Source organism: Oryza brachyantha, chromosome 1 (genome assembly GCF_000231095.2).
Source record: "Oryza brachyantha chromosome 1, ObraRS2, whole genome shotgun sequence".
Lineage (NCBI taxonomy): Eukaryota > Viridiplantae > Streptophyta > Magnoliopsida > Poales > Poaceae > Oryza > Oryza brachyantha.
This window is the reverse complement of record NC_023163.2, coordinates 14,540,034-14,562,351: the sequence shown is the minus strand read 5'-3', so window position 1 is coordinate 14,562,351 and position 22,318 is coordinate 14,540,034. Positions and strand designations below refer to the sequence as shown.

At 38.2% G+C, this 22,318-nt stretch overlaps 1 protein-coding gene across 3 annotated transcripts; it reads left to right on the top strand.

Annotated features, from left to right (window-relative positions):
• The first annotated feature begins 684 nt into the window (after positions 1 to 684).
• On the top strand, positions 685 to 21,987 carry LOC102714603 (callose synthase 7-like). 3 transcript variants are annotated; one of them, XM_040521512.1, is made up of 43 exons: positions 685 to 754; positions 1,657 to 1,757; positions 2,378 to 2,475; positions 2,550 to 2,634; positions 2,725 to 2,841; positions 2,950 to 3,081; positions 3,241 to 3,327; positions 3,501 to 3,586; positions 3,675 to 3,804; positions 4,411 to 4,530; positions 4,623 to 4,699; positions 4,766 to 4,832; positions 5,946 to 6,053; positions 6,155 to 6,272; positions 6,385 to 6,716; positions 6,816 to 6,868; positions 6,940 to 7,000; positions 8,114 to 8,195; positions 8,923 to 8,972; positions 9,056 to 9,142; positions 9,234 to 9,317; positions 10,459 to 10,541; positions 10,630 to 10,711; positions 10,799 to 10,962; positions 11,065 to 11,188; positions 13,438 to 13,538; positions 13,622 to 13,706; positions 13,783 to 13,934; positions 14,932 to 15,041; positions 15,331 to 15,453; positions 15,531 to 15,599; positions 15,724 to 15,877; positions 15,954 to 16,059; positions 16,459 to 16,581; positions 16,650 to 16,765; positions 16,885 to 16,968; positions 18,208 to 18,320; positions 18,403 to 18,632; positions 19,082 to 19,879; positions 19,966 to 20,016; positions 20,091 to 20,276; positions 20,752 to 21,289; positions 21,394 to 21,987. In XM_040521512.1, exons 1-42 carry the CDS (start codon positions 694 to 696, stop codon positions 21,103 to 21,105), a joined length of 5,544 nt encoding a protein of 1,847 aa, XP_040377446.1. In that variant the 5' UTR covers positions 685 to 693; the 3' UTR covers positions 21,106 to 21,289; positions 21,394 to 21,987. The 3 variants fall into 3 exon arrangements, with proteins under 3 accessions (XP_040377446.1, XP_040377447.1, XP_040377448.1); XM_040521513.1 differs by lacking the exons at positions 685 to 754; positions 1,657 to 1,757; positions 2,378 to 2,475; ... (5 more) ...; positions 3,675 to 3,804; positions 21,394 to 21,987 and having other exon boundaries at positions 4,469 to 4,480; positions 4,575 to 4,699; positions 20,752 to 21,387; XM_040521514.1 differs by lacking the exons at positions 685 to 754; positions 1,657 to 1,757; positions 2,378 to 2,475; ... (6 more) ...; positions 4,411 to 4,530; positions 21,394 to 21,987 and having other exon boundaries at positions 4,620 to 4,699; positions 5,951 to 6,053; positions 20,752 to 21,387.
• The last annotated feature ends 331 nt before the right edge of the window (positions 21,988 to 22,318 follow it).

Here is a 22,318-nt window from a genome sequence, read left to right as displayed (position 1 = left end):
ATCGTATAGACTAAGCATGAATTAATTAGACTCAATAAATTCGTCTTACCAATTAGTACAAAATTATAGAATAAATTTTATAATTGGTCTATATTTAATATAGCGTCGGATGTAACGTGACAAACACCACCTAAATTTCGGTGGACGTGTCAGATCTTCCGTTCGCTCTCGGGTGACCGCGATATCGGTGTCCACGGTGGCGCCTCAGGCTTTCCAGCGCCACCGCCACCCCCCGCAGAGGCCGCAGGGGGAAACGGGCGGCGAAAGAAAGCACTTGTCACTTTCCAACGGCCGAAACTCACAAAGAGAGAGATAGAGAGAGAGAGAGGCGGCGAGGCCGATTCCTTGCCCTCCTCGCCGGGGTCTCGAGCAGGGGGGAAGGAATACCGCCGGTGCCCGCAAGCGCCCCCTCCCCTCCCCTCCGCCGCCGGTGCCCTCTCTCTCCTCTACGATGGCGTATAAAGCGGCGCTGGCCGAGCACTTGTCGATGACACCACCAGCAGCAGCAGCAGCAGCAGCGCCGCGCTTCGGGGGGAGATGGCGATGGCGTCGACGTCGACGTCTACGGAGGTGGTGCCGGGGACGGGGAGGTGGAGGCGGGACGCGCTGGCGCACACGCTGGCGTCGCGGAGGCTGCCCGAGGGCGTGGCGGGGGCCGGGGAGCGGGTGCCCGACGCCGTCGCGCCGGCGGTCATGCCCTTCGTCCGCGCCGCCGACGAGGTCGAGCCGCTCAGCCCGCGCGTCACCTTCCTCTGTAAGCTCTCTCTCCGGCTTCCCCCCCACCCCACATTGCGGGCTTCACCCCCTCCCCCCCCCCCCCCCCCCCCCCCCCGCGATTGGGACCCATCCAAATGAGGCCTCTCTAAGCTGGCAATGCTGCCTTGAACCGATTCATCCAGTTCCGCCAATTCCATACTATTAACTGGTTTACATTTATGTTTCCGCTTTTGTTACAAATATGATGGGGGCAAACAATGCTGCATACTATTTTCTATTGAGTTGGTTTGCTTCACACCTTGACACATGTTTAGCGGCAAAGTACTCAAAGTTCTACAATATCCATATTTATTTCGCTGGAAGCCCTTTCATGCTTGGCGTTTGTGCAAGAGGCATTCATGTTGACATGTGTCTGTAGTTAGCTTGAGTAACTCATATGCATACTGGAGTTTCACAGCCTACTTACATACAATGGGAGAGGATAGGAGTTCTTTCTTTTCAGTCTAAAAGTGCATAGAGGAACTTTCATACTGGATTCGAGTGTGTTGCTTTCAGAGAGGAGGCGGCTTAATCCTTCACTACCATACAAAGCTTAGATCAACTCATGAAAACCTGAACTCTCAACAAACGCAGCACTTATCTGTGTAAATTGACTTGTCATAGAAGTTTTACTTGGGGCAACTAGTAGTTTGGTATTTAGGTATATCATGCAAGTGACAGCTTTACAAAAGTAATCATGAATCCACTTTGTTGATACAAATCCTAAATAGAAATTTGTTCACCAAATGCCATACAGCCATAGTGCATCAGGATATGAACCGATTTGGTGCTGAGTGATTGTTTTCGTGTTTATTTATCTTATCAGCTTTTTGGTTCCTTCTTTCATGTATTTCACCAAGATGTACAGGTTTTTCTGATATGAATTTTGTTCACATGAAGGTCGCCGGTATGCCTACAAGAAAGTCCAAAGAATGGATCCATCATCAATCCAACGTGGAGTTCGACAGTTCAAAACATACATGTCCCTTAAACTAGATCAGGTAACCATGCGTCTGAAATTGTAAATGTTGCAATTCCTCTTCCTCACTGTTGCTAAAGTCTGTGTAATTTCTATTGAAGCTTGCTCATTCTGGGTAAAATGTAAATACACCATCTGTCAACTCTTGTTTTGGTATTCTTTTGAACCAGATATTAGATAAAGTCTGTTATACAGCACAATTACGATGTAGATATGCTTCCTAGTTATTTATAACATCACAAATGGGAACAGGTGCCCTGCAGGGGCATTAAAAAAACCTCTCTTTCAAATGACTGCTTAATGTAGTATATTGTCGTGACCCATCTGACCAAATATGTTCCTTCGTTACTGCATTTAGCTTGATATTATAAAAACATAATATTCTCTTTAGGCTGGTATTTGAAATAGTCAAACATATAGAGCCCTATATTTATATAGTCAATAACAACTCTGATGATCATGCATGACTGCAGATTACCTATCACCCTAGCATGGAACTCTAAAATGATCCTGTTGTGATTATGTTTGCCATATTACCTTTCCTTTGATTATAACTAATTTTATGTTCTCCATTTTAAAAATGTGTTATTTAATAATATTTTCTCCAGTGATGAACCTTTGAGTTTACTCTCTGTTTAACAGGATGACACCCAAGTTATGGGCAATGATGCAAAGGAAATCCAACGATTTTATAAGCACTATTGTGCTAATCTGAGTAGGATTTCAGAAAAGAGAAACTTGTAAGAATGAATGCACTGATTAGCTGTTTCCTTGATGATATGTTTTAACCACCTTTTGTGATGTTGAAACTCAGTGAGGAATTGGTGAGACGTTACCAAGTAGCATCTGCTCTTTATGAAGTTTTAAGAGATGTGACTAACAACAAAGTTGATTCTGAGGTACTTACTGCAAACTGTTTCTTAATATAAGCTATCTTGCTTGCTACTGGTAATATTCTTCTCTACAACCTTGCAAACCTTGTGTTATAGGTGTTGAAGTTTGCGAAAGTGGTTGAGGAGAAGAGTGTTCATTTCAAGAACTACAAGTACAACATAATTCCCCTGAACTTTCCTGGTTCATCTGAGGCAATTGTGGAACTCCCTGAGGTTAGATATAATTCTTCGCACTTATGTTCGGCTCTTTGCTCACAGTATTTCTACCTGTATATGAAAACCTTTTGTAAATTATGGTATTCTTGCTTGCAAATGATGTAGATAAAAGGTGCTATTGATGCACTAAATAGTATAGCTGGTCTTCCGATGCCACACATGTCTTCTGTGCATAGGGATGGGGATACATCTGTACGAGATTTACTTGACTGGCTTTCACTAGCATTTGGATTTCAGGTAAATTTTTTCATGTCCATGTATATGTTCTGATGGGTCCCAATGAGGCGATACAATGTTATTTTCTGCTACTTGCCATTTTTATTTATGCACATGCTATTATGTTTGAGAACCATATTTAAACATTGTGATATCTGAAGTAAATTATTCTTGCTGCAGAAATCAAATGTGGAAAATCAAAGAGAAAACTTGGTTTTGCTGCTTGCAAATATTGGTGCAAGGACTGCTGGGCAAGAACATCCTTTGGTAAGATGTGTGCTCTTTCTGTTTCATTAAAACCAAGATATATGCTCTTTGAAGGCTTTGCTGCAGCCATTTTAGCTCATGTTTTAAGTATGTGCTTTGCTTCACTGAATGACCAATTTTGGTATTCACTTTTAGGAGAAAATCTAACAGTATGCCGGCATTTTAACTTTCAGGTTGACACCGTGGATGAATTATGGACAAAGATATTTCAAAATTACCAATCATGGTGTAGCTATTTGCATATTAGTTCAATTATCAAGTATGTCCAACAGTTTATAAAGACTTTATTTATTTCTCTTCACAATATCCTCAGCATTTAATATCTTTAAATGTGATTTTTCTATCAGACATGCTAATGCAGTCACAAGACAAAATAAACAACTAATGCTTCTTCACATTGGATTGTATCTTCTTATCTGGGGTGAGGCCTCAAATGTCCGTTTTATGCCTGAGTGCCTGTGCTACATATTTCACCATGTAAGTATCTGCAAGCTAGCTTTCGTTTACTTCTATAAGGGCTTCTAGTTTAAGTAACTTCTTACTGACCTTATTGTGAAGCCATGAATTTGCATCTTTCTTCTTCTTCTTCTTGAATTTATGTCAGTGCAGATGCAATAACACCGGTAGAGGAAGCAGTGGGTCACCAGTGTGTTGCAGTGTTTGGCAATATCTTTCCTGCACAGGCAATTAGATAGAGGATAGTACTACGGACCCCTTCCAGTATGGTAGATCGATCGGGCTCTATTAGGGTTTTAGGAATTTTGTCAAAGCTTCAGGCGTCCCCTCCACCTCTCCTCTTTCCTTTTATATATTGCACTGGTGGGGCTCTGGAGCATATCTCGATTAGAATCTAAGTTGTTACCACCGTTCACGGTAACTTTATCTCTTGGTACTTTTCTGTTAGGGAAGATAAAGGTGAAAATTTTCTCTTCCCTATTTTCACGGTAATTAACCAATAAATCAACCAACACATTCAACCATCTTTCATCATACACTGTTACTTAAGTTGCAATATTTGTTTGACTGGTTTTCTTATGCCTCCTGTATATAAGTGTTGACTGTGACTTTCCAACAATTTGGCAGATGGCAAAACAGTTGCACAAAATGATCGAAGAAAATTATTTTCAATCACCACCTGGATTTGAAGAAGAGGGTTCATTTCTGAAAACTGCCATTGAACCTATCTACATGGTTTTGCAGAAGGTGAGCATTTAATGTTTGAGAAATAACTTGATTATTCCTTGCAGGAGATGTTCTTGTGCTTACAAACTGTTGTTCTTAATTTAACCAAAAAGGAAGCACATAAAAGTAAAGGTGGTACAGCCGGCCACTCTACTTGGAGGAATTATGACGATTTGAATGAACACTTTTGGTAATTTCTTAATCTTCTGTGTTGGCTTTTTTTTCAGTCTGTGAGTCTTATTTTTCTTCCATGCAGGTCCGAGAAATGTTTTACGACGCTTAACTGGCCATGGGACCTCACTGCAGACTTCTTTTATCAAGAGGTAAGTAGCAGATGATATTGACTTGATTAGTGTCATGACAGTTTTAATGTGTGGTTCCTCATAAAAAAGGTAGAATCTGGTTTTGAACTTATCATATTAGGGATATTAAAGTCCAAGAATTTGGTGAACCATATTATGGTTTAACCATCTTTTGATAATGATTATGGTTTCATCATTAATGAATGAATGAAGAGACTTTCATGGTGACAGCAGTTAAAATGATGCTTATAATCAGTGACATGTTTTGATGGGATTTTTAAGTAATCATACTATATCCTGCAAAATTTCTGTGTTCCAAACAGGCAATCTGCAATGACTATAATTCAATACCTTAGGCAAGAAGGCTTGTCCTATATTAAGTGACATTCAAAATTGGGTAGCCCTTTCTCACTTTCAAATGATTTCTGGGCTCTTTTAACTAGAGCTTTTTTTAGCCATACCATATACATTTTTCTTGAAAGGAATACATCACAGGAGAGCCCTGCCACTGGGAGAAAAATAAAAAAATAGAGCACAAATTATCCACAGGTGGAAAGGAGCTTAACCCAGTAGCTAGACATTGTTGTTTCTATCTATTTTTTTTATGAATTCGCTACTAACTTTTGAAGATCTCTTAACTTTTACCAAGCCTACATCAAGGAGAATAATAGTTCTCCATTCAGTCCAAATTTGTCTGTGTCAAATCGCATTCCCTTGAAATATTGTATCAGAGCTATCAGAGATTGTGCTCTGATGCATGTAAAATATATTGGCTGGAAAGAAATTGAATGGCAGTCTTTGTGGTTGGTTGTGTTGGAGAGTAGAGAGAGAGAGATGTACTGTCTAACTGGGGTTGTTGTATTGAGCCTTGAGGGGCTGGTATATTTAGGACTCCAAGAAGTTGATATAAGAAGGTACTAGAGATAAGGGAGGACTCTAATCAAATCAATCCTATCCTAATAATCCTCTAACTACCATATACTCTAACATGTTCGTTCCATGGAAAGGTTTTTTTAGGCAGATAGTTACATGGAAATACTGCTCATCCTATTCAGAGCTTGAACTGTTTCATGCTCACTTGAAATATACATTATACATAGTTGCTTTTCAGCTAATGTTTCTTTGTTTTTGCAGCACAGTACATCAAGAAAGGCCAAAACGAATTTTGTTGAAGTTCGCACATTTCTGCACCTATTTAGAAGTTTTAATCGTATGTGGATGTTTTTGATACTAGCTTTTCAGGTGATTCCTCTTTCTGAAGTACATCAAATCCTCTTTCTGAAGTACTCAAATATTTTTATTTTATAAATTCAACACAAACACCTTGAATTTCCACTTTCTAGGCGATGCTAATAGTTTCATGGAGTTCTTCTGGATCTCTTTCTGGGCTTGCTGATGCAACTGTTTTCAGAAATGTATTAAGTGTCTTCGTAACAGCTGCTCTACTCAACTTTATTAAAGGTGTAGTACTCTCTTCCAAATCCCTTTTCACTGTCAGGTTGAACTATTTTGTTGTAGTATTCATTTCAAAGAGCTATGTTATTTCTGTAACTCGTATGTTCTACCTGTGCAGTAACCCTGGACATAGTGCTTACTTTTCAAGCGTGGGGGAATCTGGACTGGACACAAATAGTCAGATATCTACTAAAATTCTTCGTGGCCATTGCTTGGATAATAATTCTTCCATTGGCCTATTCTAGTTCCATCAGAAACCCGTCTGGTGCTGGAAAACTACTAAATAGTTGGGTAGGAAATTGGCATAATCCGTCAGCATATAATATTGCAATCATCATATATATGGTTCCGGACATTTTGGCTGCGTTTCTCTTCTTGTTGCCACAACTTCAGAATGTCATGGAACGCTCAAATTGGCGTGTAATTGTTCTTCTTATGTGGTGGATTCAGGTCAGTGTTGCATATTTCTAGTAACATGATGCACACATACATAAGTAATTTGAATGTTGAGTACAACTAGTGCTTACATGATGTTTTTCCACATATCAGCCAAGATTATATGTTGCACGTGGTATGCATGAAGATATATTGTCCATTATTAAGTAAGTGCTTCACCTTTTCAATTTATTGTTTTCCTTTGAATTGAATATGAAAACTAATTTGGGTTCAACAGATATGTCTTCTTTTGGGTTGTATTGCTCACCTGCAAGCTTGCATTCAGTTTCTATGTTGAGGTAAATTACTAAAATTTTGCACTTCTTTTCCAAAGGTAACGCATATTTGAAAGTTGTCAATTACTAATACTCTTCAGCCGGTGCAAATTAGATAACATTTTTTAGAAGATTGCCCACTTGTTTGAGGGGTTATATTTGTCACACTGCATATTATTAAGATTTGGATCCTCCAAAGTTTCTCGTGTGATTTCTGTTGGCAAACTGTTACAAGTACACAACTTACATGCCACTAGTTATGTGTGAAACAAGAAATACAGGAAAGCTCCTTTTTTGCTAGCATCAGAAAACTCTAGGTTTAAGCAATAGTTTCTCATGAAAAGGGTCAAGAATTTTTTTTTTGCAGAATATAGAAACCATATGTTCATCACTTCAAGTTGTTTTGGCTTGGTTAGTGCCAGGTCTAGCATGTTAGTGAGATTCATTGTTCTTCTCTCCAACGTCATTCCTATCTTGTCTCTCCCCTCTGCTCTCCTGTAGTGACACAGTACAAACCAGTGCCTGCTACACCAGTGAATAGCTAATGCTCACATTTGCCATAGTGGCTTGATTATGTGTGCTCGCCCCTGCGTACTCAGCGGTTTGGGTAGGTGTGGGCTGTACCGCCAAACGAGGTCAGGCTCCTATATGGAGTCCGGTTGGCTTGACATGATGAATGAGCCAGTTCATGGTGGCCATGGGCTGATGACCGTTGGACCCAGGAAGCACAGTACATTGTGATTACAGCCTGGCTGCACTGGGCTGTACATGAATACCAAGTGTAGTCTTATGGGCTAGGGCCAGAGACTTAATCTGGTTTCCCCTGAAAAATTGAATAATCCAAAAAAAATGTATAACCTTGCAATCAACTTTTTCCTTTACCCCAGAAAATGAAACAACTACTGAAAATTTAAATACGAGATATATTAATGTTTACATGGCATTGTCTGCCAAGTGAAAAAATTGCCAAGTAAAATATCAATGTTAGAACACTTCAGCAAATAATAGCACTACCTGTTATTTTTTTTTCTTGAAAAAATATGTCCTCTATTCTGCAATAGGGATTATCATAACAATTCCTATGTATGCAATTTCCTTCTTTTCCTTGCTCTATGGAATTTGTTTCATTTTGTGCAGTTATCCCCAATGATTGGTCCAACAAAGTTCCTTCTTGACCAAAGGATTGGGAACTATGAGTGGCATGAGATCTTCCCTTTCTGTAAGTATCTTGTAACATAGCTAGATGGGATCAAATGACCCATTCTTCAACATTGAATCAATCAAAACCACCATGGAGTCAGGTTGAGGGTGTTATCTGACCAGATTTTGAAGTTCTGGGGAAAACAATCATTTTTCATGCGCGGAGTGAATAGCATTCCATCAAAGTTTGAGGGCCAAATTTGATTTGTTTTTCTTGTGATAATGTTCTTTCATTTGGGGACTTCATTTTCTAAAATACTAGATGAAAATCCCGTGCATTGCTGTGGGAATATTGTATCACAATGGTAAAAATAAGGTGCGAGATACATTGATTTTATATGCTTTGTGCAATTTTCATGTTTGGTCAATCATCCAAAGGCTAATAATTGACATGATGTATCTTTACTCTTTACAAGAGAATGAAGATAGTTTGCTCCATAGGCTACTCAACAAAGGTTAAAAGCAATTAGACTATTTAGCTTTATAATAGAAGGGAGGCAATTTGAACCATAGTTTAATCATCCAAAGCTAGAAACAATTGAAGTGATGTGGCTTCATGAGGGAAGAGATAAATACAACTACACTTAGTTTTTGGCTTCATATATTTTGCAACTGTATAATTAAGTATATATAACTTTTCCTTATTTCTTCCTACTATTCTCTTATTCTATTGGATTATACTACTATTTGCGTGGTTCTTACGAGGAAGCGAATTTACTTATAATATTCCTGTTAATATTTGATAGTGCCACGCAACCTTGGTGTCGTTATCACTATATGGGTGCCAATTGTCATGGTACGTAATTATAACCATGAAGGTTCTAAACTTCCAATGTTTCCATGATTCATATAACCTACTGCTCTATCTGTACTCTGTAGGTATACTTCATGGATACACAAATATGGTATGCTATTTTTTCAACTGCATTTGGGGGCGTTTCAGGTGCCCTTAGTCATGTTGGTGAGGTTAGTGACTCTTTTATATTGTATATGGCAATACATCTGCAGTATTTAAAAGTATTTAGTTGTAAGATATCTCATTTTGCTTCCAATGTAGATACGCACACTTGCCATGTTAAGAGCCAGATTCAAATCAATGCCAGAAGCTTTCAATAAAAGCCATGCGACACCACATAGAGAGGTTTGTATTTTCCTCACGGGGACTGCTAACCATATATTGAAAAGTCAGACTGGTGGGTGGATCCATCAAGCTTTTGGTTCACTGATGTAGAAGGCAGACAGTCAGTCTAGGAAGTCAACTGTTGGTTAATATTATTATACTTATATGCGGTTTATGTTCCATTTAAAATGCAACAACCTTCATGATAGGATGGTGAAAGCACACATTTTAACATCTCGACCAGTGGTTGAATCCCATATCACACACCTTTTACTGTTTTTTTGCCAAAAGAAAACTGTGGTGGGCCTCGAGGGAAAGGATCAGGGTTTCGTTTGGCCTATTACAGACATGCTTTCTTCCCCAGCTGACACAACCGTGTATTTTTGTTTTTGTTTTTGTTTTTTTTTTGCCAAAGAAATTAAGCTGTGGTCGGTCTCGAGGGAAAGGATTAGTCCACCGTTTGGCCCATTACAAACACTCTTCTGCTCCAGCCGGTGCAACCTATCCAAGTTTAATAGCCAGTTCACCTTGACTATCTGGTTCGAGCTTTTCAAAGTGGTCAAAATGCACTTCCAGTCATTTGGTGCGACCAAAACGTGCTAAACTGTTCTGGTTTTTTTCTGGTTAACCACCAGTCCTGTCTGGTTTTTACAACTATGCTGCTATTACATGGACAACTAAAGCAAATGAAACCACACTCCCCTCATCATATCTGTTACCTGTCTCCTTTGCAGAAACCCTCTCCACGTTGAATAATTGTCATTTCCCTCTTCATCCCTATCTCCAAAAGCAAAGAGGAGAAACTCAAATTGACTTCACAGCTTTTGACTCAAAACTTGAAAATATTTCAAGCAAAGAAAATTCAATTTTTGTTTTCAGAAAACATCTACCTGGGAAATTTCAAACTTCTTTTGAAGATTTCAACCAGGGAAATTTCCTCTAGCTCATGGTTGTGAAACTTTCACCTTAGTGAGGTTAGATAGGCTTTCCAAACATAGCAATCTGAGTTAACCATTTTACATGCAATGGGAATGAAAGTGTAAGTAGTTGCTATGCATACGGGGACTATCCTTTATGTGGGCTAAAGACATAGAAATGCATAATTTCTTTAGTAATTGCTAAAGCTGTTTGAATTTTGAGTGATTTTCTACCTTCATTGCAGCAAGCATGTAGTGAGGGGAGATTCTTTTGTGTTTGGAATTCATTCATCAATTCGTTACGAGAGGAAGACTTCATCAGTGATAGGTTGGACCATTGAACTTTTTTATATAGTATGCCATTATGTGTCTATGCAATTGACAATAAGGTTAAACCTCAATTTTTATTTTGATAGAGAGAGGGACATACTGATGGCCCCATCATCTTCAAGTAGTTTCTCTGTTGTTCCCTGGCCTCCTTTCCTTCTTGCCAGTAAGGTGCGTAAAGGCTGTAAATGGATAATCAATTATCAAATATCATTTGATGATTTTACAGATATGCTCTTGATCTCATGAATATACTAGGTACCCACAGCTCTTCACATGGCCATGACATCTAAAGAAGGGGATTACCATGAGCTGATTGAAAAAATCAAACTGGACCGGGACAGATACAATGCTGTCATAGAATGCTACGAGTCCTTGATTCTTATACTTATGAATATTCTGCTAGACAATAATGATCAGATGTAAAGACCATACTCTTTCATTTTGAATTTTACTTGCTGAATCTTTTCCTCTATAAAATATCTCAGAAATTACTGAGTTGACTCATTTGACATGCTCTGCAGAATTGTCGATGATATTAATAAAAGGGTGCTCGATAGTGTGGTAAATTATACTCTCTTGGAAGACTTTCATATGGCAGAAGTTGGGAAAGTCAGCAACATGCTAGCAAAATTATTGCATCTACTGGTAAATACTGCTATGCCTGATTTATTTTATTAGTTCATTTTCTGCATATATCTATAACATTTAATGTAGATTCATTTTGATCACTTATTTTGCAGAAGAATGAATTGATTTAGTTATATTAGTTCGAGCAAGACTAATCTGTGCACCCCTCTTAGTATAAGCTATTCTACACCCCCACTCTTCCAAGGCCACCAAGGCCCATCCCACCTCCTACCCTCCTCCCAAGGCCCAAAAACTACCCCACATTGTTTAAAGGCTGGTCAAATGGTTAATCCCATGGGTCAACCCCTTATGGGTTTTTCCTCGTGTCTATCTAAGCTCACCTCTCGTCTCACAGGAATTATGCAATAACACGACGATAAAAATACAGTAACATGACGACTAATTTACAGTAACAACGTCGAAACATACCCATAAGGGATCTACTTTTTTAGAACAATTTTTTCAAACAATATGGTACAAAAGTTCTTAAAAAATAATATATGAGGTGAGAGATAAAGTTGTTTAAAGTTCAAAATCTTAAGAAATATCTATATGTGCAGCAATGATGCGTCTCCTATACAGTAATAACGTTATGTTGCTATAAAATATATGTATTGTTACAGCACAACTGCAGTAACGTCATGATAGATGTGCAGTAACATCACGATATACGTGCAGTAACACGTGTGTTGCATAGTTGCAATAACTTCGTGATAGAAATACAGTAACATCACGATAGAAATACAGTAACATCTTGACTTTATATTGTTGTTACAGTACAACTAATGCATGTGAGGGAACTAAAAATATTGTATTCCCAATCTTTAGAGAGCAATATCTCATGTGTTTTATATTATTTTTCAAAACCGTTTTCACCACATTGGTTAAAAAAATATGATTTAAAAAACTAGATCCGTCATGACTATATTTTGACATTGTTACTGTATTTTGTAAGGCATGTTATTGTATTTTTGGTTTCGTGTTACTGCACTTTTCAGATAGACGGGGGTTGGCAAATGTGGGGTGTGGACTGTGGAGGAAGATTAAATGACGGGTTTGACCGGTGAGAGAGCGCTTTGACCAAGCTAGAAGAGGGGTTTTGGGCCTTTGGAAGGGGGTGGGAGAGGGTTTGGGCCTTATGAGGGAGGGGGGCATAGAATAGCTTATTCTACTAATATGTGCACCCCCTTAGAATAAGCTATTCTATGCCCCCCCTCCCTCATAAGGCCCAAACCCTCTCCCACCCCCTTCCAAAGGCCCAAAACCCCTCTTCTAGCTTGGTCAAAGCGCTCTCCCACCGGTCAAACCCGTCATTTGACCTTCCTCCACACCCCACATTTGCCAACCCCCGTCTATCTGAAAAGTGCAGTAACACAAAGCCAAAAATACAATAACATGCCTTATAAAATGAAGTAACAACGTCAAAATATAGTCATGACGGATCTAGTTTTTTAAATCACATTTTTTTAACCAATGCGGTGAAAACGGTTTTGAAAAATAATATAAAACACATGAGATATTGCTCTCTAAAGATTGGGAATACAATATTTTTAGCTCCCTCACATGCATTAGTTGTACTGTAACAACAATATAAAGTCATAATGTTACGGTACTCGTGATGTTACTGTATTTCTATCACGACGTTACTGCAACTGTGCAACACACGTGTTACTGCACGTATATCGCGATGTTATTGCACATCTATCATGACGTTACTGCAATTGTGCAGTAACAATACATATATTTTATAGCAACATAACGCTATTACTGTATAGGAGGCGCATCATTAGTGCACATATAGATATTTTTTAAGATTTTAAACTTTAAACAACTTTATTTCTCACCTCATATATTATTTTTTAAGAACTTTTGTACCATATTGTTCTAAAAAAGTAGATCCCTCATGGATATGTTTCGACGTTGTTATTGCAGATTAGTCGTCGCGTTACTGTATTTTTGTCGTCGTGTTACTGCACAATTCCTTTGAGACGATAAGTGAGCTTAGATAGACATGAGGGGAAGCCCATAAAGAGGTTGACCTACGGGATTAACCCTTTGACCAGCCTTTAAACAAGGTGAGAGTGGTTTTTGGGCCTTGGGAGGTGAGATGGGTCTTGAGAGGCCTTGGAAGGAAGGAGGGTATAGAATAGCTTATACTAAGGGGGTGCACATATTAGTCTTGTCATATATATATATATATATATATTCATAGCTAATGCCCTGCAAGAGCATTTAATCTATATTCATTTTATCAACGCATTTTGCAGAGCAATGAATCTACTAATGGTGGTGATGAGAGAAAAATTGTTAATGCCCTGCAAGATTTTATGGAAATTACTACACGAGACTTTATGAAAGATGGACAGGGGTAAGAACTATGGAATTTTATGATAGTAAAGAAATTCCTTAGATATGTATTGTGTTGATTTAATTGTTTGAAAACTGTGGCAGTATTTTGAAAGATGAGAATGAGAGAAAGCAGAGGTTCACAAATTTAGACATGGATATGATAAATCATGCTTTTTGGAAGGAGAAGGTGTGCAACTATAATTGTGATTTATCTGAAAGTTGTTACCTAATTGTTTAATACTAAATAGATGTTTTGCTCCCAGTTTGTCCGGTTGCACTTATTGTTGACTATGAAGGACTCCGCAATGGATGTACCAACAAACTTGGATGCCCGACGTAGGATCACCTTCTTTGCAAACTCACTCTTCATGAAAATGCCGAAAGCACCTCAAGTTCATGATATGATTTCTTTTAGGTGTGCAGTTTATCATCAATGAACTTCTATTTCAGAAAGATGTTGATTACTAAAGTTAATGTTCTGCTTGCATATGTTAATTAGAGCATAAATTGATGATATTTTGATGCCTGCTTAAATCTTAATGACTATTAGACTACATCATATTTGTTTGGACATAACAGATCCTAATATTTTGATATGTGGACTAATAAATTAATTAAATAAAACTGTGTACTGCATTTTGAGTTTTTTTTTTCTAATATGACATCGTGCATACCTGCTGCATTTGACTAGTTAGTAATAAGGGACTGGCAGTTAAACTGGTAAAACTAGAACCAGTACCTGGTTTGGTCTGGTCTGTATAAAAGACTAGAGATGCATACAAACCAGTGGTAACCTGTTGAAGCTGATAGTTTTTCCAAGACCTGGCTGAAAGCTGGGGATGGTTCGACTGCCTAACAAGATTGTTCTTTCCTAGTGGCTCACAAGATTTATTTTAGGGAAAAAAATCACTCATATATGTGGGAGGTCTATCTCCTGACCTCTCCATGTGCACTTGCTTACCAAGTCAACTGGACAAGTTATCTTCTTCAATCTACAGACAAAATAAATTTACTACTAGTCAACAAAAATGTAAAAAAAAGAGGCTCGAAGTCAACCGTTGAACCAACGGACTCACCAATTCGACCATTATATAAGAAGCCATCAGGCATCATATATAGATTGTTTATTTAGTAGATGGTTGTAGATCTATTATGCCCAAGTGGTCATCATATTCCTGCAACAGTTCTTGGAACATTGAGACATGGACATAAATGTATTTTCTTTTTAACTAACCGTATTCAAACTTATGCCTTTTGTAATAAGTCACGTTCACGACATGATGTTTTTATTATATATTCGCAAACAGTCCTGTACACCTGTACTTAGTGTGCAGTGTTACTTCTGTAATGAATTTACTGTCCTCTACACTCATTTCAAGGAACTTCACATTCTAACAAGCTTCACTATTTAGTGTTTTGACTCCATATTACAATGAGGAAGTGCTCTATTCTTCTCATGAACTGAATAAAAAGAATGAAGATGGCATTTCAATTTTGTTCTATCTACAAAAGATATACCCAGGTAAGCTGCAGATTCTTGTTTTATCAATAAAAACTACTGTGCATAATTCATGAATGATCCACAGTATCAATATTACAAATAAAAATAGATTATATGATAAGAGTAATGAGTGAAAGAGCAAGTGTAGCACAGCATGGCATACACAACAAAATAATATTTCCACCAATCTGGCTTCCCATACTATCAACCATCTTGGGACTCAGTGGATTTTAGTTATCTTAAATGTAGTTCATCATATTTTTGTTTTCATAGAAAAATTTTAAATTAGTAATGCTTGGCACTTCACCAGATGAATGGAAGAACTTTCTAGAACGCATTGGAGTTGACCCAGAAGATGAGGAGGCAGTAAAAGGGTGCATGGATGATATCCGTATATGGGCATCTTACCGGGGTCAAACACTTGCCAGAACTGGTAATGTGAATGGTTCTATCATCTAGTAAGCTTATATCTATTCTCCAGATCTTATTGTTTTATCTTCTTATGTCTAGTGAGAGGAATGATGTACTATAGACAAGCTCTTGAACTACAATGCTATGAGGATATGACAAATGCGCAAGGTTAGCCAGATAGTGTTATTATTACGAAACACTGGTTGTCCATTTTTCATTTGGTGTGGATACACTTGAAAACAGTTAGCCTTGGTTATGTGGTGATGAACATTATTATCTGGTCAAACCTTAGCTGATTTGGAAGGAGAGGAATCTGCAAGGTCCAAGGCGATTGCTGACATCAAATTCACTTATGTTGTCTCCTGTCAACTCTATGGCATGCATAAGGCATCAAAGGATTCCCGTGAAAAAGGTCTTTATGAAAACATCTTAAATCTCATGTTAACGTAAGTTGCTGAACACCCATTTCATTTTATAAAGTGCATACCTTTTGTGCTTCCTTCAGTTTTATGTGCAATACAGGTATCCAGCATTGCGCATTGCTTACATTGATGAGAAGGAAGTGCCATTACCAAATGGTAAAATGGAGAAACAATATTACTCAGTTCTTGTGAAAGGCAACGACGAGGTACTGAATTTTCATTGCATGAACTCAAATATCTACTTCTTTCTGTATATTTATTATCAATGACAGTGATATAGATCATTTTCACCTTTAATTGGTAAAGTTCTCACCATGTTTTGGATAGTGATATTTATGATATAAATTGGAACAGTATTCAAATGCATACAGACATCAACATGCTGTCAGAGTGTAGGCATCAGGTCAACATTCCAGAGAAATAACAGTGGATCAAGGATCGAACAACCTCTTAATTGCTCCATGAATATGTTGTGCACTAATGAACCTAGATCAAATATCTGTTGTAAATAGAGCTCAATATTGTTGTTAACCCAGTCAGTACATGGTGAAGTAAACTAACTAACAAGACCTTACCTTACATTTTAACATTTAACCTGTTTTTAGGAAATTTATCGGATAAGGCTTCCAGGTAAACCGACAGAAATTGGCGAGGGAAAGCCTAATAATCAAAATCATGCAATAATCTTCACTAGAGGAGAAGCGCTTCAAGCAATTGACATGAACCAGGTCTGTAATCTCTTTATAAAATAAGTTCCACGTAGTTAGCAGTTCATCTTATATTCTCTGCTGTGTAGGATAATTACCTTGAGGAAGCATTTAAAATGAGAAATCTACTGGAAGAGTTTCTTATTAAACATGGAAAGTCTGAACCAACAATATTGGGTGTCCGCGAGCATATCTTTACTGGGAGGTTGGCTCTTCTTTTTCTATTAATAACCTCTAAACTTTAATGAGTCATTGCTGATGGATAGGGTTTATTTTTGTGACTTCCTTTGTACTACTAACATTATGTTCTTATTTGACATATAGTGTTTCATCCCTTGCGTGGTTTATGTCCAACCAAGAGACCAGTTTCGTTACCATTGGACAACGTGTTCTTGCAAACACTCTCAAGTATGTCTCCCTTCACCTTCAAAATTTTATTCAATTTTCCATTTTATAGATTCATATGTTTTTTATTATTATTGGTTTCTTCCCAAGCATCCTTGCTAGGGTATAGTTTTGTCTACCTTTGAACCTGTATAATTTGTGACATAGCTCCTAACCTGTAAAAAATGTAGCTGTGGATTTTGATCAACTCAACTGACACAGGACTGATAACTAGTAAATCTTTCATGGAACCACAACCAACCACCAAACTAACATATGTTTTGAGTTACACAAGGGACTAATAGTATTTAGTTAGTAAGGATCAATATTCTCTGGGAGATTTACTTGTTAAGGTGTAAAGGAACTATAGTTTTGAACAATAAATAGGACGGCAAACAGAAGTTGTCCTGCAATAGTTGATTTTGGATATGTTGCAACCATTTCTAGCCAGTGGGAACACTACCCCCACCATAGTCTACAAGGCCATGCATGCCTAGGAGCCCAAGGGCTGAGGTAATAGAATTAGAAATGACAATTTACAGCATGTAAATTCAACCGTTTGCAGTTCGCCTGACAGGGTTGTAAAATCCAGTAGAACCAGCTAGTTCTCACATGTTTATGGTTGAATCAGTCAGATGCAACAGACCAATTATTCTTGTCATTTACTCATGTGCAGGGAGTTAGTAGTGATATTTATACCAATTTACTCCCATATTACACTGGTTTGACTAACCTTGAACAATTTTCACCACCCAAGAACCCCCCAGTTTTAGGAAAACCAGTGGGGCTAGGTACTATCTCAATTCTGGTTGTGTCAAACTTGATTTTAAGTACTACCTCTATTTTAAATATATGACACCATTGACTTTTGAACATGATGTTTGACCATTCATCTTATTCGCAAATTTATTGCAAGTTTGTAAAAATATAAGTCATGCTTAGAGTACTTTTAATGATAAAACAAGTTACAACAAAATAAATGATGGTTACGTAGGTTTTTGGAATAAGCCGATGGTCAAACGTCATGTCCAAAGTCAAACGCCATATATTTAAAAACCGAGGGAGTGCATATCATGCAAGAGAATTTTTGTAGAGGATAGGATGTAAATTGTTGTTAAGTAAATATAAGAATTATATAACTCAAGTAATACATATTAAACCAGAACTGTCTATTTGTACCTTGTTGTGGAAATCTTTGTACAATTGTACTACGAGCACTGAACTTTTCTTTTTTGTTGTTGTTTCTCCAAATTTCTAATGCAGGGTACGATTCCATTATGGCCACCCTGATGTTTTTGATAGAATCTTTCACCTCACAAGGGGTGGCATAAGCAAGGCATCAAAGGTTATCAACCTTAGCGAGGATATCTTTGCAGGTAAAATTTTCAGAGAATATCTGCATCATGCATATTAGCTTTAGTTATATATGCAGTAAGCTCATGGTTTTTCTGATTGAAGGATTCAATTCAACCCTGCGGCAAGGAAATGTTACTCATCATGAATATATACAGCTGGGTAAAGGACGTGATGTTGGAATGAATCAAATATCCAACTTTGAGGCCAAGGTGGCAAATGGAAATGGTGAACAAACACTCTGTCGAGATATTTATCGACTAGGGCACAGATTTGATTTCTACAGGATGCTGTCTCTATACTTCACTACAGTTGGTTTCTACTTCAATAGCATGGTATGAATCTTTTTTTTTTTTTGACATGTCAACTTAGTAACAAACTTTCAGGAACCTGTAGTTGCTGATTTATTCACTCTATGGTCTGTAAGCGTGACAACAAACAAGATATGAACAAAAAAAAATCTCACCGCTAAAACCAATAGCTACCATTACTGCAAAAGAAAAAAAATAAGTCGCTGTAAGGTTGAAACTGATAAGTAGATGCGAAGTTTGAGGCACATTTAACATATAGCCCCAATAATTATGTTCCCTTATCATTGCATTTCGTTTTATCTGAGATGAATTCTACAAGAAAACACCTTGTAGGGAAATAAAATGGTGTGTATTGTTCTTAATTCTTTTTAAACCAGTGACCAGAAGATCGTAAAGAATTAAAAAAGTGTGATGTAAGGTTTGTACTTTGCTCAAAGTGAGCTAAGGCATTTTATGCTCTTGATTACTTTCAGGTGGCTGTTCTTACAGTATATGTATTTTTATATGGGAGGTTATATCTTGTTTTGAGTGGCCTAGAGAAGTCAATTCTCCAAGATCCACAGATTAAAAATATCAAGCCCTTTGAAAGTGCACTTGCCACTCAATCTGTTTTCCAACTTGGAATGTTGCTCGTTCTCCCTATGATGATAGAGGTTGGCTTGGAGAAAGGATTTGGCAGAGCCTTGGCAGAGTTTGTGATCATGCAGCTTCAGTTGGCTTCTGTTTTCTTTACTTTCCATCTTGGAACAAAGACTCACTACTATGGAAGAACGATACTTCATGGCGGTGCAAAATATAGAGGTACAGGCCGGGGGTTTGTTGTGCGCCATGCAAAGTTTGCTGAGAATTACCGGATGTACTCCCGGAGCCACTTTGTGAAAGCACTGGAGCTACTCATTCTTTTGGTTGTCTATCTAGCTTATGGGATTTCGTACAGGAGCTCAAGCTTGTATCTGTACGTCACAATTTCAATATGGTTCCTTGTTTTCTGTTGGCTGTTTGCACCTTTCGTCTTCAATCCATCATGCTTTGAGTGGCACAAGACTGTTGATGACTGGAGTGACTGGTGGAGTTGGATGAGCAATAGAGGCGGTATTGGCCTGACACCAGAGCAAAGTTGGGAGGCTTGGTGGATAAGCGAACATGATCACCTGAAGAATGCTACAGTACGTAGCTTGCTGTTGGAGTTCATCATCTCTCTTCGTTTCCTAATATACCAGTATGGTATTGTTTATCATTTACACATAGTGCACGGAAATAGAAGCTTCATGGTAATTAACCTGACTAAAGTGCTCTGCATCAATTTCAATCACAATGCATAAACTCTGACCAGACTAATGATTTTCTGTTTCCCCAGGTTTATGCATTATCTTGGCTGGTTATAGCTATAGTTCTTGTATCACTGAAGGTAGAAGTTTATTTTGGTATTGTACTATCCTTTGTAATAATAAATCTTACCGTCGAGCATATTTCTTCTCCCAGGTTGTCTCAATAGGGAGAGAGAAGTTCATTACCAATTTTCAACTTGTCTTCCGTATCCTCAAGGGCATTGTCTTCATTGTCCTCGTCAGCTTGGTGGTCCTCTTATTCATTGGTTTTAATCTGACTGTCTCTGATGTTGGTGCTAGTATTTTGGCCTTCATCCCAACTGGCTGGTTTATTCTTCTGGTTAGTGATGCATCTGTTCTCACAACTTTAAACCTGATTTTTATTTCCCTTCCCACTAGAATTATCTGTCAATATACTAAGCTTGGCACACCTTTACTATTCTCAAACTGTTGTAAATACTCCCTCTGTTATTTTCTACCTGTCATCATACAATACGCATCAATCACTATAAAATTAGGTTCACTATATATAGAATAGAAGTATTTAAATTTGTCACATGAAAATGGTATTAATAAATCTGTCATCAAATGTACTTGCGTATCATTATAATTTTGGCATGGGACTCCAGATGTTAATGGTCAATCATGTGTATTGCCATTGGAGACCATGTTTATGGACCAAAAAAACAAGTAAAAGAGAGAATAGGAGATATAGTAGCATCTATCCCATGTTCCATTGATATGACCCTTCTGATTTACTCTTACATGTCCACTCATTGTCAAGTGCATTCAATCACTTCTATCGCTTCTTGTAGATTGCACAACTCTCTGGACCATTGTTCCGGAGATTGGTCTCGGAGCCGCTCGGCGCCATATTTTGTTCATGTGGCACTGGGGGTGCATGCAAGGGACCTTGCTGCGCCAGGTTTAGGCTGAGGACCCGGGCTGCCCTCCGCAAGATAGGGCCATGGGACTCCATCCAGGAGATGGCGAGGATGTACGAGTACACCATGGGTATCCTCATCTTCCTTCCCATCGCTGTCCTGTCGTGGTTCCCCTTCGTCTCTGAGTTCCAGACCCGGCTGCTCTTCAACCAGGCCTTCAGCCGGGGGCTCCAGATCTCTAGGATCCTCGCCGGCCAGAATGGGAACGGCTCAAAGAGAGACTGATCCTGATCATGGGTTCTTCTCAGGGTCGACAAGTGAAATACCAATGTAATGCTGCTCAGTTTGCCTGATCATGGGTTCTTCTCAGGGTCGACAAGTGTATATACCAACGTAGTGCTGCCCACCAGTTTGTTATCACTGTCTCTAACTGCTCTTGCCGTCATATGGCGCTTCTCAGGAATTTCTGGTTAGATGTTCTTGAGACTTGTGTGCAGTTTCTATATATTGTTTGTTGCTTGGTTGCAGTGTTGAACGTCCAAAAATTTCTATAACAATGAATAATGTTTCTAGTTCACTTCCCGAATGCACGCAACGACTGGACAACACGGTAGTGCGCGGCTGGGGTGGAGCTTAGTGGAGGCCAAGCAGAGTCAGCAGTCAAATTTAGTTAAAACTAGTTTCAACCCTTTTCTTCAGTTTTCTGTGGAGAGTTTGTTAGTGCATGCCGCTTTTAATCAATGTTAGAGCAAGTATAATAGCAGGCTATAAGCTGGCTATATACTTATGTGAAAGAGAGAGTGGACGAGAGATGGCTATATGCTTATGTGGAGGAGAGACTGGATGAGAAAGAGTGTAAGCAGACTGTTAGCTTATAGCCAGCTTGAGCATAGGAACCAAGAAACTCTCTGAGAGTGATATGTGGGTTCTGCATTAATGATGAAGAGCTAACTAATATATGGGTGGGCTAGGAGAAATCTATAAGAAATCTTATAGCCAGCTTGTTGACTATATTATTAGCCTTGCTCTTAGTTCAACTTGTACCATGTCTCCAATAATTATATTATATGAGGAAAAGTATGGAACATGTGTCCAATAATTATATTATATGAGGGAGAACAGTATAACGTTCCATGATAATGGTATACTGTTTTCTAGCATTTCTGTAATTACATTTACCTCCTTTCCTGGCTTTTTTAATGATGGATGTTACCATATCTTCGTAATATTTCTCTTCTTCCTCTTTTCGATTTATATATGATGGCTCCAATAGATGACAATTGGCAAGTCTTAATTTTATTAAAGATGGTTATGTTCAACACAATATTTTATTCAAACTCCAATATATTTTCTCTAGTATTGAAAACATGGTTTTAGCTCTTCCATTTATTAACGAGCATATGTGTCATTATCTTATTAATTTGTTTCCAAATAATGTATATCCATACTAAACTAATCTGTGTCCACTACTGTAGCTCCTTTGTGTTTACCTAACAAA